This window comes from Corvus cornix, chromosome 2 (genome assembly GCF_000738735.6).
Source record: "Corvus cornix cornix isolate S_Up_H32 chromosome 2, ASM73873v5, whole genome shotgun sequence".
Classification (NCBI taxonomy): domain Eukaryota; kingdom Metazoa; phylum Chordata; class Aves; order Passeriformes; family Corvidae; genus Corvus; species Corvus cornix.
The window spans coordinates 111322138-111338827 of record NC_046333.1 but is presented as its reverse complement, the minus strand read 5'-3'; the positions used below and the strand labels follow the sequence as shown (position 1 = coordinate 111338827).

Sequence of the window (16690 nt, the reverse complement as noted above, 5' to 3'; positions counted from 1 at the left end):
TTCTGTCAACTTTCCTCATTTTACAAGCACAGAAACGGGCCCTGCTGTTATGACCAGCTTCCTCAAGACACTTACTGTCACAAGTCTGTGCAAGCTTCATCCTCAGCACCACTGTGGTGCATCTCCATCCTTTCTTCCACAGGTTGCTTTCTAATCTTCTCAGTACTTCCAGCTCTGCAGCTAAGCAAATCCAATCCCTCTTCTCCATTGCTATAACTAATGAGTGCCTCCTCCTTTTTATCTCAGGATTTCTTCCACACCTGAGGTTTCTCCATTGTTCCTTCTCCCATTCTTCCCCACTCTTCCTTTGTCAGACATAATCCTTTGTAGGCTTGGGCAATTTCCACTTTCCTTCCTCAGCCACCTGCAGGGGACCTGGGTCAAATTGGTTGCCTTCCCTCAGACAAATCCCCAGCATACTTACTGTCCAGCTAACATACTGTCATTATGTCAGCTAACATACTAACATATGTCATTACACCTCATTTCAGCCTGGCCAAGAGGAATGGGCTGCAGTACTTGCCTGCTGAGCTGCATGCACCTTCACATGCAGCCACCCCAGGAAGTGACACCTGTATTTAAAGGCTGCATCACAGCCAGGATTCACCACCTCATGTGACACATTGCTGCCATTAACACACCAAAGAGCTGAAATCCCTGAGGCACCTCAGCACCTGTGAAAAACTAGGTTGCCAAGGATTTGCTTGTGATCTCTAGCTGGAAGAGAAATCAGGGAGTGCCTCCTCTTTGGGCTACAGCAAATACATGTATTGCACACAACATTTTTAAACAGACGTTTGTCTTCCCACAGACAAATAGACTTGTTTCAGCTATTTCAGGCTCCTTCCTGGCCAAATGCAAGCATCTGAGGAATTCTGCTCTTTATTTTCTGAGGATTTCTTACACACATGCTTTTTAAATTGCTGTTAAGAATTTAGACCTGTAACACACTTCTAAAGTAATAGCTTCTGTTTGCAAGTACTAGAGCATTTGGGAGCAAGAAAGTGTTCTGTGAGTATAATTTAATTGCTACTTAACACAATACCCTTACTAATCTGAAAGTTTTCGTTTTCTCACTTATTGATGGAAAACAGACTCTTTCCCCTGGCAAGTCAATGCTCATTATCATCTTAGTGTTTATGCTAAGCCTTTATGAATAAAATAGCTTTCAAATGCAGAGGAAAAATAATTTTCATAGACAGCTTTAATCATGTTACACTTATATTAGTAGTCTGAATTGAAAAAAAATTAGAATACTTGAAAACTGTGTCACGAAAATTATGTTGCTGACAGACATTCCCTAAGAGGACTTTTGGAGCTTGACCTATTAGACTAAGTTTCCATTAATACTTTGAGCACTTTATTAACCTAGTGCTGCAAGTGCTTTATTTAGATGCTGGGACCCTACAGAAGGCTTACATAGCAATTTCTGAAACCCTGAAATTTCAAATTACCCAAAAAATGTTAAGAGTTAAAGCTAGCTGGGAGAAAGCTCCTGCTGGTCTGCTTTAGTGGAAGATGCATCTGTTGAGAGCAACACACAGAAATATTGGGGGTTTGGGTAGGAGAAATAAAGAAGCAAGAAAATTTTTAAACAGTGTACAACAGTAAATTTGCCTCATGAAGTCAAATAAACAACTTTTTAAAAAATCACACATAGAAATTAAATTAACAGTACCACAACTGCTGCCACAAATTTGTGGATCAGGTGGGATACCAGCAGAAGTAATACTGTGACTATATTTTATTTGAATGTAGGGAAGAAATGAAATATAATGTAAAGCTCATGCCCCTACTCTAAAATAGAGGGAGGGCCATTAAAAATGTACAGGTCTCCATTCTGAGCAGACAAGAGCATACAGAAAGTGCATGATCCCACTGAAAAGATAAACAGCTGGATTTACTTGCTTCCATTAACCAATGACCCACTTGTCAAACATAAGCTGTAGATTTAAAAGAGTGATTATGTGAAGCCTCTTACATTACACAAAAACGATCATAGCTATGAAATCAGATCAAGTCTGAAAATACTTGAGCACAGTCAATATTGTTCTTTTATACAGACACAAGACAGGAATTAGTTATTTGTTTAAAAACCTACAACATGATGTAAGGGTAGTTCCCCCGTAGTGCTGTTCAGAAGGCATTTATCCCACACATCCCGCTCAGGTCATTAGTGCTGTGCGCCAAATCCAGACCTTTTGTAAGAGGATGAAGCTCTAATGGAAGCCACTGCATAAACCTGAATATGGGGGCTCTGCCAGCTTCCTTCTATGAGGAACGGGTACTGATGAGACTTAAAACTGCTGCTCCCCACAAGAAGTGGTACCCATGACATGTACCTGGCCTGTCTCATCCCTCAGAGAGGATTTTTAACACGGGTGGCAACTGTGCACACTTTGGTGGCAGATCTCCAGCTGAGGCTTTTAAGGCTCAAGCCAGATGCCACTGACTTTGCCCCTGTGCCCCCTTGCACCTCCCACCAAATGCCTGTTTCTGTGCCTGCTCCAGGCTCAAGTAGGAGCAGACATGCAAGATGCTACCGGTGATTACAACATTTGGATTTGAGTGCAACAAATTACTAGGTCCCAAGACCTGAAAACCTCTAATTTTGCCACCTTGTATTGTAACACAATAGCATTGTCCACAACAGTGGCCTTCTCATACTTGACCTAGTGCTAAACAAGTGTCTAAGAAGGTCGAAGAAGCCACTATTACAAGGAACAATTCTACTGTAAGAACAACTTAAATGTTGCTTCCACCTGACCTCATTAGTGTGCTGTGCATCACCAGTGACTCCTACTTTGCTCTGACTCAGTATATAGAGTGATTTTCTGCAAGCTGCAGATCATGGAGCATGTATAAGCATCCAAGCAGTCAGCTAATGAAAACCAAAGTTTCCAGCTCCACTGATTGCAGAGAAATATTAAAAAATGCTGATACTTGGAGCCTCTCCACCTCTGGATTTTACTCTGCTGCTGGAGGCCCTGAGCACCACAGCTCAGTATCCCAATGCCTGCTGTGCAGATGCAGGCTTTAGCAGCAGCATGGGAAGAGAGGCCAGGAAAGCTCCCTGGTGCCTACCACAGGACAGGGGCACATGCAAGATTATATTTATAAAATCTAGAAACTGCTTTGAAAAATCACACAGTTATTTTTATAGCATCTACATGCACTATAAATACTTGATATATCTGACAAGGATTACTATTTTCCAAGGTCCTAGATTTTATGGTTTCTTTTTCTGCTGGAGCAAAACTCAATCATTACTTGAATCATCCTTTAATGAACATTCTCCAGCTTCTAAATGAAGCACCATTGATAGGCAAGATGCAGAAGACAATAAAAGATGACTAGAAACAAGGGTATATTTTTTAATTTATATTATTTTATATTATCATGGCTTCAGCAGTCCTGGCATTAAGTGGCACCATTTTGTAACCTCTGAACAGCCACATTGTATATAAAATAATAATAATAATAATAATAAAAGTCTTCTAACACTTCGAGTACAAAAGGTACTAGTGGCAAGAAAACAGTGCCTTTTCCTCATTACAGTAGAAAATGAGGTTTCTATTTAATAAAAACCCCAACCACAAGGCTATGTGTTTTTGCAACTGTAAATGTATGTCAGTGCTGTTGACAGCTTCTGCGTTGGAAAGGATCTCATTAACTCTGAACAAAACCACACGTTATCTTTTTGAAAAGCACAGTTACGTTCCTGATGAATCATCAGCTGCTTTGCTGAGCTCCTGTGGGATAATTTTTGGTATCGGGTACTGGAAAAATAAATATCACCCCAAAGTTCAGAATATTTTCAGACAGCACCATAAAAGGCTATCCAAGCTACCCAGTTCCTAAGTTAAGAAGGGAATGGAGCTGGTGAGCGCACAGCCATAAGCAAACATTCCATTTGGTTAACTTTGCTCCCTCAGGTTCAGGCTTTAGGGCTCTGGTTTTCTCATGTTGGATCTAAACCAGCTATAAACCATCTGTGTTCTGCGCAGGACTGACTCCCAAACAGATGTCCTCCACTGCATTTTGCGGGACTTTATGGTGTTGCCACAGAATGACCATGCTTTAAAAGCACTCCGCTCAGCCCACCTACTTCCCACTTCTTCAGTCTTTTGGCTGAAGTTGCAAGGCATCCCTTAGGAAAGTCAGGTCTTCTTTGGTGGACATTGTGGGAACCAGTTGGGGGAAACAAGCAGCAGGGGACTGAGGGGGAAACAAAGTGCTCTCATCTAGAAATAGTGTTTCTTCTGTACCAGTGCTGGTGCTGGGAGATAAGGAGAAAGAAGTGAGAGGAAGCAATTCTTTAGTCTGCTGGTTTGCTAAGTACATGCACCTTTACCATGAACAGCCAGAGAATATTTATGTCTGCAGGGAAGAAAAAAGCTCGTAATGGCCTTTGTTCAGATCTCCCCTGAACACTTCATGAATTAGTACTTCATCATACCAACATACTTTATATACACGTGTACATATATATATATATGGACACACTTTTAAGGTATTTTCTTTCTCTTCACCTATCCCAAAATAACTGAAATCTAATGAGTAATTCCTGAGCTAATGTTCCAGTAGAAACCAGCCTTGCTTTCTAATGTTAGGACGTATTGTAATTGCTTTGGTGATAATGCATCAATCAAGGAATTGCTACTGCCAAAAGGCCCCATCTGCATGTTGCACATGAGAGCACCTAATACAAGAACTGTAAAACTCCTTGGATATTCCAATATCCATCCCTCATGTTGTTGTCCATATAACTTAACTCCACGGAAAAATACACCCATTTGTCAGGCTCAAAGCCACTGAAACCTGACCAGAAGGTTTCCTGTGCAAAGACTAGTATATAATAATATGTTACATGGATTTGGAATTGTAATAGCTCAGCTAATTCTATAGCAGTGTAATGAATCTCTGGTCTTAGAAGGCTGATAACTAGATCTTCATTTGGATATATAATAGGCCATAAGGACTAAAGGATTTGAAAAGGAAAGGCTAAACAGTGAGCAGCAATCCGTTGGGAATACACTGGAAAACCGTCTGTTGCTTCACAGAAAGGGTTACACGTTGCAGGAAATCTGCACATGTCAGATAAGTTTCTGTTAGACAGGTAGGACGCAGTCTGCTTTTATAAATGTCCACTTGGTGGTTGTGCACTATCTCCATGCTCACAGTTTTCTTTAGACTTCCTGTTGTTTCCAAGTACTTGTGACAATGCCAGTATAACCACAGTGACGAAGCCTGACTTTAAGCAGCAGCATCTACTCCATGCCAGAGCGGAAAGCAACAGATGAAAGGCTCTGTGGCTCAGCACAGGGCATTGTCCTGCTGCACTTCCATCTGCAACACCTTCCCGGGAAGGGTTGCATCCACGGGGGAGGACATTACATTTTCCTAGTTCTTGCTCTGAGATGCCTCCTGTAGTCTAGATTTATTGCTTCGTCCTTGAGGCATATGAGCCACTTTTGACTAAATTATAGGCTGATTGTCCTGAGAGTCATCAAATACACTTGAGCCCCGCATGTCTGCTAATTGCTGTCGAAGTTACTCTTGCAATCTGGTGAATCTGGACTACATGATTCCTTGTTTAACTGTCCCTCTCCTACTTACCTATGTCTGTGCTGGTGAACAATTGCTGGTGGCAATTCTTGTATTTACCATAGAACTTATCCTGAATAATTTCTCACACCTATCAGGTATCTAGAGAAACCTTTCTGCAAACATATTTTTCTTTTTTTTTTTTGGCAGGGCATTACATAACCTGGAGCAACCCCCCTAGTTTCACAGTAAAGCTAGTCTTTTCACTTTTAGCTGTGAAGCACGAAGAAAGTATCACTGCAAACTGAGCTGCCTCCTACATCCAAAGTTAGCATTTATTTACACACTATAACAGCTTTGCAAGCATTAGCTAAAATGCAGCAGTATGTTTTGAAAATGAAAGTTCTTCATTACACAGGCTGAGCAGCATTTCAGTGCCATGCATGTGTTTATTACTAGCTGTGAATAAAGAAACCCCATGCTACTGCAAACCACTAATGCTGCAGCACATTCCTTCCAAGGGAAAGGGAAGGAATGGTATCCAGCACAGTATGGTGAGCACTGCCAATGGTGAACCCGTTCAAACAAGAGGTTTAGTACCAGGTATCCTATGCTCCATTTTGGCAACACTGGCATTTCTTGTTTAACAGCACAGAGGCAGCAGCAATGGTACAAGGGCAGCAAGTGATGGCAACCGCAGGAAGCAGGGATCTGTTCAGGGCACATCCCTTCTGAAGGCTTTCTAAACATTGCCACCTTGTGGGCCTCCTGTCTGATATCACCGGTCCTTCCACTTTCCCAAGGTGACTTCCCGAGCAGATTTCACAGATGCCAAGCTGGAGGCTGGATGACTGAAGTTAAAATCCCATAGCTGGGGATTAAAAAAGGGACAGCACCTTACGAATTCTATGTGGCATTAATTACTAACTCCATACACATGCTTCATGTAATTTGCTTTTCTTCCACTTAACATTATGATGGCAGCACTAATAAAGTGCAGAAGAGCTAACATTTAACAAAACAAAAGCAAGGAAGGATACAATTTCTCGAATCTCCCAAGCAGAAGGGAGACATCAGATTCATTGTCCACCTCTAGGTTTTTTTTTTTTTAGTTCCTTTCTGTCACCATTCCCTTCTTACTCCAGTCAAAACCCCTCCCCCCAAATCACTTACTATATTTATTATAAAATTATTTATTATAAGATGTCTGTGGCCTCTCACTTAGCTTTCATCAGTTTTGTCTCATGACTGTTACATAGTCAAAGATGATGGAGAGGAATATCACTTGTTATTGATACCAAACTTACTTAACTACTGCCTTACAGCCATCAAACACAAGTTCTTAGGTAAAAAAACCACAAATGCACAAACATACTTACTTTGGGCATCCAAACACTTTCCCTGGTTGCCGGCTTGAATTGTTCCTTGCAGCAATTTGGCACTGAAAAGAAAACATGAAACCTTTAGTTCAACCACCAAATAGGAGGGGGGGGAAAAAAAGATTCACTGGATGGTCTTTGTTTGCATTGGTTGAGCAGTGATGCTGTAGTCGTATGCTGAAAATTGAAATGAGTAGAAATTCTTCATTACAATGCCCCAATTCAGCTGTGTTCACAATGGCTCAGTGTCTAACACATCTGCACAACAATCAGATGCCCCCTGATAGAGTAGCAGGTCTATGAGCTCCCTTATGCAGTACTGCATTTAGAGTTTATTCATGATTTCCAGGCACACTGGTCTTTCTTCATCCAAGCAGGCTTCCTCCGAGCACAGGCAATCAGTTATGACTGTTGTGTCATGCAACTGGAGCCTTGCTGCACTTGCCTAAACAGCTTTTCAGAGGAAAAAAAAAAAATCTGCCATTGAGAAGCACAGTAACTGTTATCCAGGAAAGCCCGTGTCTTTGCCAACACAGCACAAAAACGCTGGCAGTTCTTTGAAGTGTCTCACTAAACAATGAAATCGTGGTGCTGCCCCCTTGTAGCAGCCACATTAAGGCCCATTCCCTTCTGTGCTCCTACATGGAATTGCCTATGAATGCTAAATTTGTCCTCACATCCATTCTCTCAAGTGGTACATTACAGACTACAGAAACATAAGATGGAGCAACCGTATATGGGTTTCAGTTTGTGCCTTGAATTACATACTATGGTTACGTGGCTAAGTTTCTTAATTCAACTCCTCAGTCAGCAGGAAATATCATTCCTAGCAGGTAAATAATGGTTTACAGTCAGACCAGGGCTCTGGTTATTGCTTGTTTTGCATTCCTAGTCAACTAGTTGAGACAGCCCAGCAGGGAGGAGTATTCCAAAGACACCTATCTCTGTGTAACAGCACGGAACTACACCAAATAGGATCCCAGGAGTACTCAGACTGCATCAGGGACCAAGGGATGCAAGAAGCTACCACAGGTGAACTTATATTCATCAAAACCCCTGTTTCAAGAGGAGGAAAACATAAAGCAATTCTCACTATAATTCATTATCATCTGGAAAAGGTAAACAGACCTTTAAAGATGGCTTGTCTAAAGGGCTGGATCCCAGCTCCAGAAGCTGTGACTCATCCTGGCAGAGAACTTACGAAGGCTGCTAGCAAACTGGAAAGCTGAAGCTACCTTAAAGCCAAACCAGAATGGGAATTAACTATTAAACATGTTATTGTTTCATTTCTTTGAATCTCTCCAAGCCTCTTAAGCTTTAGTTTTCAATGTACTCTTTTTCCTCCATTTGTTTAATGTGGAAAGTGATTCCAGCACAGCTGACAAACCTCAGGCATCCTATTGGCAAAGGAACAGCAAATCCATCATGGTATGTTGGCTTTTGCTCAAGTAGTGCCCCTCTGAACTGAGATCTGACAGCACTACTCCAACAAGAGTGTCCCGTCCTTACAAGTTGCGACAATGGTTAGAAGAAGACATCTCTCGCCAGAAGGTGTTGACCAGCACTTCTAACAGGCAGCAGCAGTGGAGAGACACAGTGATTCCGTTAGAAATATGACACTTAATTTACTCATGGAATGTTTTCCTAGCTATACTTTCTGAAGAGTGTGGTATTTATGGCATATTGAAGACAGAGGTAGCTAACTTCATCGTCTTCAGTATGTAGACCTCAGTTTGAGAGGGATTTGAGTAACACCACCATACTGAACTTCATTCATAGTCTCAAATAAAAAAATCCTCAAAGCACAGGATCCTAAAACTTGGAAGCTGATTCTGCTGATGCTTGCACAGGTCAGGCCAAAGAGGTACATCTCAGCAGCAGCTCCTGCCTTTTTGCCTTCAAACCTGAGCTGCAGGGAGCAGTGCGATCGCTGTGGCCAGATGAGATAATTGGCACTTGCTGCTGTGTGCAGCAGCACTGCCAGGTCTCCACCTGCTCTGTAAGCCACGCCAACACCTCAACCCGTCCTGCTGGCTTGAGATGCCGCAGCAGCACCCAGGCAAGGGAGCGGCAGGAAACAGTGGATCATTAGGGTGGAATTTAATTTAGGTGGACAAAGGAATGCAGTAGAGGTCTTAGTGGGTGTGAGGAAGGTAAGGATGGAGAGCTGGAGTCTCCTTTAAAAGGGTGGAGGGATAAAGATGTACAATGAAGACAAAGAGAAAAGGATTCCACATCCTTCTACTTCATAGCAGGCCATGCACCGCTCTCAGCTGCAGACACTGGCATCACATCACCACCCTACGTAAGCCAGCAAGCACAATTCAATTCCTCAAAACTCCCCAACACACACAGGCTGAACTGATTCTAAAATAGGTTCCCATCTCCTAAAAAGTCACCTTCCAAGACACCTAAAGAAATTCCTTCTTCCACATTGGAAAACCTAGGAAAAAGAGGATGAAGCTGTAGAGGATCAGGAAAATGGGAAAGACCTTAGGATACAGAAAAAAAAAAATTAAGAGCAATTTAAAGAGTAGCTTCAGAAAATCCTGTGCAGTAAAACAGACAAAAACAACTATGTTTTTCTTCTTTCAGGACAGAAACTTATGATTTGTTCAATGTTGTAATGCAAGTATTTGCAGCTATGTGTGAAGTTACACATAGCAGGAAGTTCCCTATATTGGACTATCCATTTCCCTGATGAGTGAATTACACTGGGAGAAAACAGATCAATGTTTATCATAAAATGCTTTTGAGTTTAGCTGTTATTAATAGAATTGAGTAGCTTTTATTAGTAGCCAATGACTGTTCACGTAGTGCATTCAGTTCTCCCCCTCCCACAACCCCTTGTGTCATCCCGCTACAGCTACAGTCGGGAAGTGAAACCCAGGCGAGGGGGGTTGGACTAGTGGGCCACTGGCTTCCACAGGGTCCCTCAGGGGTCCCTTCCCTTGCTCCACCAGCTGTGTACACAGCTCTGTAGCCTACATTTGCCACTTTTTCAGATGCTGCTGGGTTACATATTCTGATTGATACTAATGAGTGCTAGTGGAGGCCTCAGGCAGCTTTGGCAAACTTTTACGGTTCAGAGTTTATGGAATCTTGGGGTGTCCAGTGGATTCAGCCAGACTCCTGCTCTCCAGGGCTTACGTGGTCTCTGGAGGCTTTCACTTGCTCCCTCTCAGCATATACTTTTCCTCCCTGTGCACAACAGCTATTGCTGCATCCACAATGCTGAACCTACTGACACAAACTGACGCAGAAGGGGCTTCTATAATAATAGCCCTTGAAATGCTGTAAAGCATTACATTTAATTTGAATGAATATTGACCAAAAACAAATCCCAAATCAAAACAAAAACCACCCCAAACAAAACAAGAATTGGGCAAGAAGGATATGAGAATGCAAGTAGAAAGCAAAGCAACTAAATGGAAGAAGAAAGTACAGCAGAGAATCTGTAATAAACAAGGAACAACAGCGTCTAGAAGCACATCCTACAATCGTAATATGAAAAGTAGTACCCATTGTTGTTAGTTTGAAGGACCAAGGAGGAAAAGTTAGGACAGAATGTAATTAAACTCATTTAAATCTAATGTCTTCTAGTTCAAAACTTCGTCTCCAGAAACTGTGTTTCCCCTGTGGGCACTGAGCCCTGTCTTCTGCTACTGTCTCTCTGTGTACTGGATGCTTTCTTCCACACTGCACAGATCTGTTTTCCTCCCCCTACCAAAGACTGGAAATGCAATGTTGCATGAAAGCAATTTGTAATATAGGCTGACAGTCACTGATTATTGCCTCAAATATCCTCAGCAGTTACAGAAAAAAACTTCAAAACCAACTTATTTTTAGCAACTGAAAGAATTTAAGCAACCCCATGTGGCTGCTATCCAGCCATTTACTGAGTGGAGAATAGCTTGACGAATTACAGAAATGGACAAACTCAGAGTGTAAATCAGAAAACCATGTATATCACTATTTACATATGCTTTCCTGTTGAAAAGATGAACAAAACCATTAATTTTAAGGCTTCCAGTGTCAAAGGAAAGAACGACTGTTTTTATGAGCTGTGCATGAATCACAAAAACCAAAATAAAAATCCCCATCTATTCACAGTTTGGCAGATTTCTCAACTTGCTGCTAACTAACAGCCCAGCCCTACGCTGTCTCACTGTTCCTGAGTAATTCCTCTGCGTCCACTCAGGACTCGGCTCTGCGGCACTACAGGGAAGGCACAAAGGCAAAGACCCAAAGCAAAGAAGTCATGAAATAGAGCTGAGTTTAATACTGTCTCCAGCTCCAAAACTACAAGAAACCTAGTCTGACCCAGAGTGCTTCACAAGGAAGGCAGTCCCAGAAGATGTGAGATACTGGTACCGAGCACTTCCCACCTCTTCTCCTTTTCCGATTTCAAACATGGATTTGTCCCAGTGGTTCTGCTTCTCTCCAGTGCTCCGATTTCAAGTCATCTACTGGCATGAAAAAGGTCCTAGAGATTTCTTATAAGACTCTGTTCTCTCCCTTTCATTTACAAAGCAAATAAACTTTTTTTGGTCATTTACATATAAAGTAAATCCAAGCATGTCCTACTTAGCAACTTTGTAGGAAAGAACATGCATCCTTTCTCAGGAAGACTTCTACTCTGTTTGGGAAGCCTTTAGATTTTTCTCCCTATAGAGCAGTAAACCAATTTGTGTCATTTCTGCTGTCCTCTCCTGTCCCCCGTCAACTTCTTGTAAAGGGGAATTTCTATGACACTGCTGGGTTCAAAGCTCCAGCCAACTGCAGTGTGACACCTACATTTTTGCAGCAGCCTACCTGTCCTCCTCCTATTCACAAATACCTTCACTCCCTTCCTGCCCAGTAACTCTGAGATGCAGTAATTATCTTCCAACCTGGAAAGGGTAACAGAGCTCAGTTTGTGTGATTTTACTTAGGTAGTGTGACAGATTTGGCAAACCCTTTTTTTTTGCATGACAAGCAATGCCAAACCAGTTTATCAAGCAGTAGGTGGCAGACCTAATAGGGTGACCAGATGAGACTGCGTATTTATCGTTCTTTGTATTTAGCAGCAGGCTGCCACATCTCGCTCATCTCCAAAAAAAAGCTTCTCTTTGCTCCATTTGGAGAAAAAGAATCTTGCTTCAATTATTTGAGGCATCCTTTTCTTTAAAATTTAGTTCAGAGTCACTGATGTCTGCATCTCAATTTCTATCACACAACTAAAAGTCTGTGTCCCACTTGCCACTGTCAGTGCCTGTGTCTGTTGACTTCTACATCCAACACACCAATTTTGTTTGGTGCCTGTCTGCAGATAGCACACTGGATTGCAGTTTGCTATGATGCACTTCTGTATGTACTCATCTATTATATTTTGGGCTTTTTTTCTGGTAGGCATTATATCATCTTAAAGAAAGCACTTGGTTTAAAAATAACTAGAGTTGATCAGGTTTCTGCTTAGTTTCATGCACTAGAATCATTTAACACATTTCTTTTAAATACTTCCTTATAAACAAAGTTATGCTGTGATGATGCATGTTTTATAGTGAGGCAAGAAAAGCCAGCATTGACTAAGGTTTCCCATTATGAAGAATTTGGCAATAATATTGCCTTAAGGCATACCAGCCCTTACTGTTTGCTCCTTATTTATTTCTCTGGGCTGCCCTGCAGTTTTGCTAGAACTCTGAATCCCATCCACTCTGAAGCAGAAGCAAAAAGGGATCTAATTTCAAGGCCACCCCCTTTTTTTTTTTCTTTTTTTTCTTTTTCAGATTTAGAAAAGTAAATCTGGGACAGTTGCTGGTTTTTACAGTACACAGCAAGGCCCCATCAACACTTGGGTTGTCACAACTGGGAGGACAGGATCTCTCTCACTGGCTGGTATTGCTGGCCAGAAACAGACATAGGGAACAACTCCACTGAGTGGGATGGAATATCAAGCTTTAAAAGCAGACACAGAGTCCTCAGATATGGTCTAAAGACCAGAGGATACACAGACCTAAGGCAGAACACACATCAACTTTCCCCCGTTCAATATGGAAGGAGCAAGAGACACATGGAAGACAGCTAGCAGCAACTGCTCCGGTCCAGGTCAACTCACCACCAGTCTCCAGATGTATCCTCTCCTATACTCAGTTTTAGGCTTCATTTTGTAGCTGAATCTTATAGACTAATCATCATCTTAGAATTAAAAAGAAGGTTCAAGGGAAAAGCATTAAAATACACATTCAAAAGTAAAAAAAAAAAAAACAAACCACCAACAAAAAAACCCCCTTTGTATTCTGACCTGAGCTATTTTCTGAAGTTCTTTTAAAACAGCAAATCCTGAAGTTAACATGAAGAGTTCTGATGGCATAATAATATGCTGAATTACCCAAGTTGACATTCTTTGAAAATAAGCCTGCTGAACAAGCACAGTAGGAAGTGCCCAAAGATAACTTCCATAGGGGTGTTATGCAGCGTCTGGGGAATTCTCAAAATTGCTTCAGGGATATAAAATGTACCAACTTCAGGAAAACATTTAGAAGAGCAAGCTGGTTTACAAGACAGATATTTTAACTCAAAAAGTAACTTAAATGAAAGTGGCACTCTTCACTGTAAGCCTTACACCTCCAGACATGCCTGAGAAAAATGCAGGTAGCTCAGTTCAGGTGCCTGAGATTAAATGGGCTGAATCCCCCACTATTGTGAGATTAGTTTTTCAGATCTCTCTTTACAGTGAGTGAAGAAAATTCAGCACATCAGAGAACATTCAGCAAAAATCATTTAGATGGCTAGACAGAGGGGGAATAAATGCTCCTACCAACTCTCTGTTTTAACCTAGTGCTTTACTATAAGCACTTTGCCTACAAATTGCTTAGACTTACAAACTGGTGGTCTTTGCTAAGTTACAGAATTCAGTAACTTCCTTTAAAAAGTAAAAAAGTTCTCCAAAACAGTGCAAGATTCACAACCTATGCCTATTTGAGACCAGGAAAGACGTGAGGACAGGTCTGGAAAGCAAGTATGCAAATTCTTGCTCCAGGGAAGGAATGACCTTGCTGGGTACCAGCCAGCTGGAGACAAACTTCAGAGAAAAAAAATACCTGGGGGTCTCAGTGGACAACAAGTTGAAAAAAACTCAGCAGAATGTTCTTGCAGAAAAGGAGGGGAACTCTACACCGAGCTCTAGGCTTACAGATCCAGGGCAGTAATTACTGCATTCAGGGCTTGCGAAAGCGCGGTACTTGTGTACTGGGGAGCCACAAACCAGTAAGAGACATGCTGGAGCCCAGTCTACCATACCAAGATAGGTAAGGAGATGGAGTGTACGATGCAGGAGAGGCTGAGAGTGTTGGGTTTGTTCAGCCTGAAGATGAGAAGGTTTAAGGTGTGTGGGGGATGTATGACTGCAGCCCTCAGCTACTTACGGGGAGGGTGTAGAGAAGATGGAGCCAGGATCTTCTCACAGGCACACGGACATAGCAAGAGGCAACAGACAAGTTTCAACAGGGAATATCCTGATTGCATGTTAGGAAAAGTGTTTTCATCATGAGAGTGGTTGAACATTGGGTCTAGTGAGGCTGGAAAATCTGAATGTTTGAGATACTCAGAACTCAAAAAGTTCCTGAGCAACTTGACCTGTTCAGGATAGCTTTGAACAGGAATGGACAAGATTATCTCTTTCAACCAGTATCATCCAGTGATTCCATGTAGAAGTAGCATCACTGCAGGCTACTTGTTGCCTGCCTGCCTTACCCAGGAAAGAGAGCCCTAGTTAGGTTCTGAACTGCCATCTCAGCCCTTTTAACAGTTCTGGCATCCTTCTCTGCTGTAAATTGCTGAACAGAAAAAGGGAACTAACTCAAAGATGTAAAGATAGATTCCGGTATCTGTGGCAATAGTTAAAGCAGTTCAAGTCTTGGAACTTGGTTTTTATTTTGGTCCTTAGAAATCTAAACATATATAGTATATAAATAAATTTATAATAAATAATATTTAATACATAAATCTAAATTCAAAAGTTTTTCTCTTTACAGCACTGGTGAAGCAGGTAAGAGTTCTTGGATTCCTGTCTTGTGTGAGCAGAATGGATTACCTGCAGTCAATTATGTATGTGCAAACCTATGAAGGCTTTAAGGCTACAATTTGTAGAAATGTCCTGTGAACTTCTGATAAGGTGCTCATGTGATGGCTGATGGGACATTGAAGGGTGTAGCATCACGTCATTTGACCTGCACAGATCATCACAGGTACTCCCAAAAACCAAAGAAGTCTCTCCTTTTCATCTAATCAATCCCAACCATCCGGTTTTCCTAGGTGGAATGCAAAAGTCACTTTTCCATAGATCCACAGTGTGACAATCATCCCTGGGTTCCCATCTCTGCTGAAAGGACCATGTTAATCTTTTACACTACTTAATCAGTGGAGAAAGGTGAGCAGGGGGTTGCAGTGATATAGTCACAACCTGGTGATCATGAAACTCTGCAGGAGCATGTTTTAAGTCTTCTCCAAGCTGCCGAGGGGCAGATCCCCTTTAGTATCCCATGTTTTGAGTCAATCCTTCAGCCCTCCTTGTCTACAAGGTGGAGGAACGGCCCACCGACACTTCACACTCTTCCACACATATTTTGACTAAAAGCAAGTGGCGAATCTGGGGATTTGATAGGATTGGATCTCTTGGGGGAGCAGGCAGAGAAATACAACTTGGTATTTATTCATGTTTCAAAGCAGTGAGTACTGATTTGCTTACCCTACCCAGGTGCAGTACCTCTTATCACTAAGAGAAGCAGAACTTCACAGACAAATATAACAGCTACCTATATTCTCAGTTACAACCAGAAACCTGCACTTGCAAAAGGTCTGTCAGAAACTGGGGGCCTCCCGCCTGCAAAATGGGAAAACTAAAATACACTGAAGCTTGAGGACACTTGCATGGTGGTCATGATCCCACACAAGTAATTAGAGCTAAAACTGCAAACCTGTATATTTGACAAAGAGAGCACGGAACCAACCCAGCTTTTTTGGGATCTTGAGTGTATGTAGAGCTGGAAGTTTCCCCATTGAGGGAAACTAAAAAAAGCCATGCAGAAGTTCTTCAGGGCAGGACTGTATATGAAAACTGCATAAATACCTTTTACTCCTTCAGTTACAATAGCATTGCTACCTGATCACAGCTTGTGAACTTCAAGTTCAAGGAAAAATATTCCAGTTTGTGAGATAAGAGTGACAGCTTGTTGCTTTATTTAAGTACTCCATGATACTACACAATAAAGCAAGTCATATGGGAGGGAGTTCAAAAGATGGGTTGCTAAGCCTCAACCCCTGAAGTTAATATTGCTTTGTTCTGAAAGGATAGCCTGCATTTGAATTCTACCGTATCAGAAATTTTTGGGCTGCAATATTTCCTCCAAGAAGCTGCAGTACAAAGCTCACATGAATTACCAATTCTTTATGCTGTTCTGCAGACAAGTGCCACAGAACACAGTGGACCAGCCCACTAACATGAACACATGTGCATCACTTATTCATAAGAAGAAAACCTAATTTGGAAGTTTTCAAGTTATTTTACAGTATCAGGTTGAATTTAAACTTCCACAACAATCTGCTCTGCAAAGCTTTTCCTTCAAGCACACTGTGTAAGCACTGATTTGGAAGAGCACTCAACTAATTTCAATAGTATACACAATTTAAGTGTAGACACTTCTCTCACTGCCTTTCCCAGACACTTACGCTTTTTGTTTGCTGGGCAAACCAATCAAGAAAAGTCATCACTTAACTGAAAAAAC

General features: G+C 41.7%; 1 protein-coding gene across 2 annotated transcripts in view; it reads right to left on the bottom strand.

Moving 5' to 3' along the window:
• Positions 1-16690, bottom strand: part of MAPRE2 (microtubule associated protein RP/EB family member 2) — a 99416-nt gene that overhangs the window by 65590 nt on the left and 17136 nt on the right. For both annotated transcript variants that reach the window (XM_039549803.1, XM_010401198.4), the window contains exon 2: positions 6927-6988. Coding sequence is in view for 1 of the 2 variants with exons in the window: in XM_010401198.4 (XP_010399500.2) it covers positions 6927-6988 (62 nt within the window). In the remaining variant the exon portion in view is untranslated. The remainder of the gene's footprint in view (positions 1-6926; positions 6989-16690) is intronic.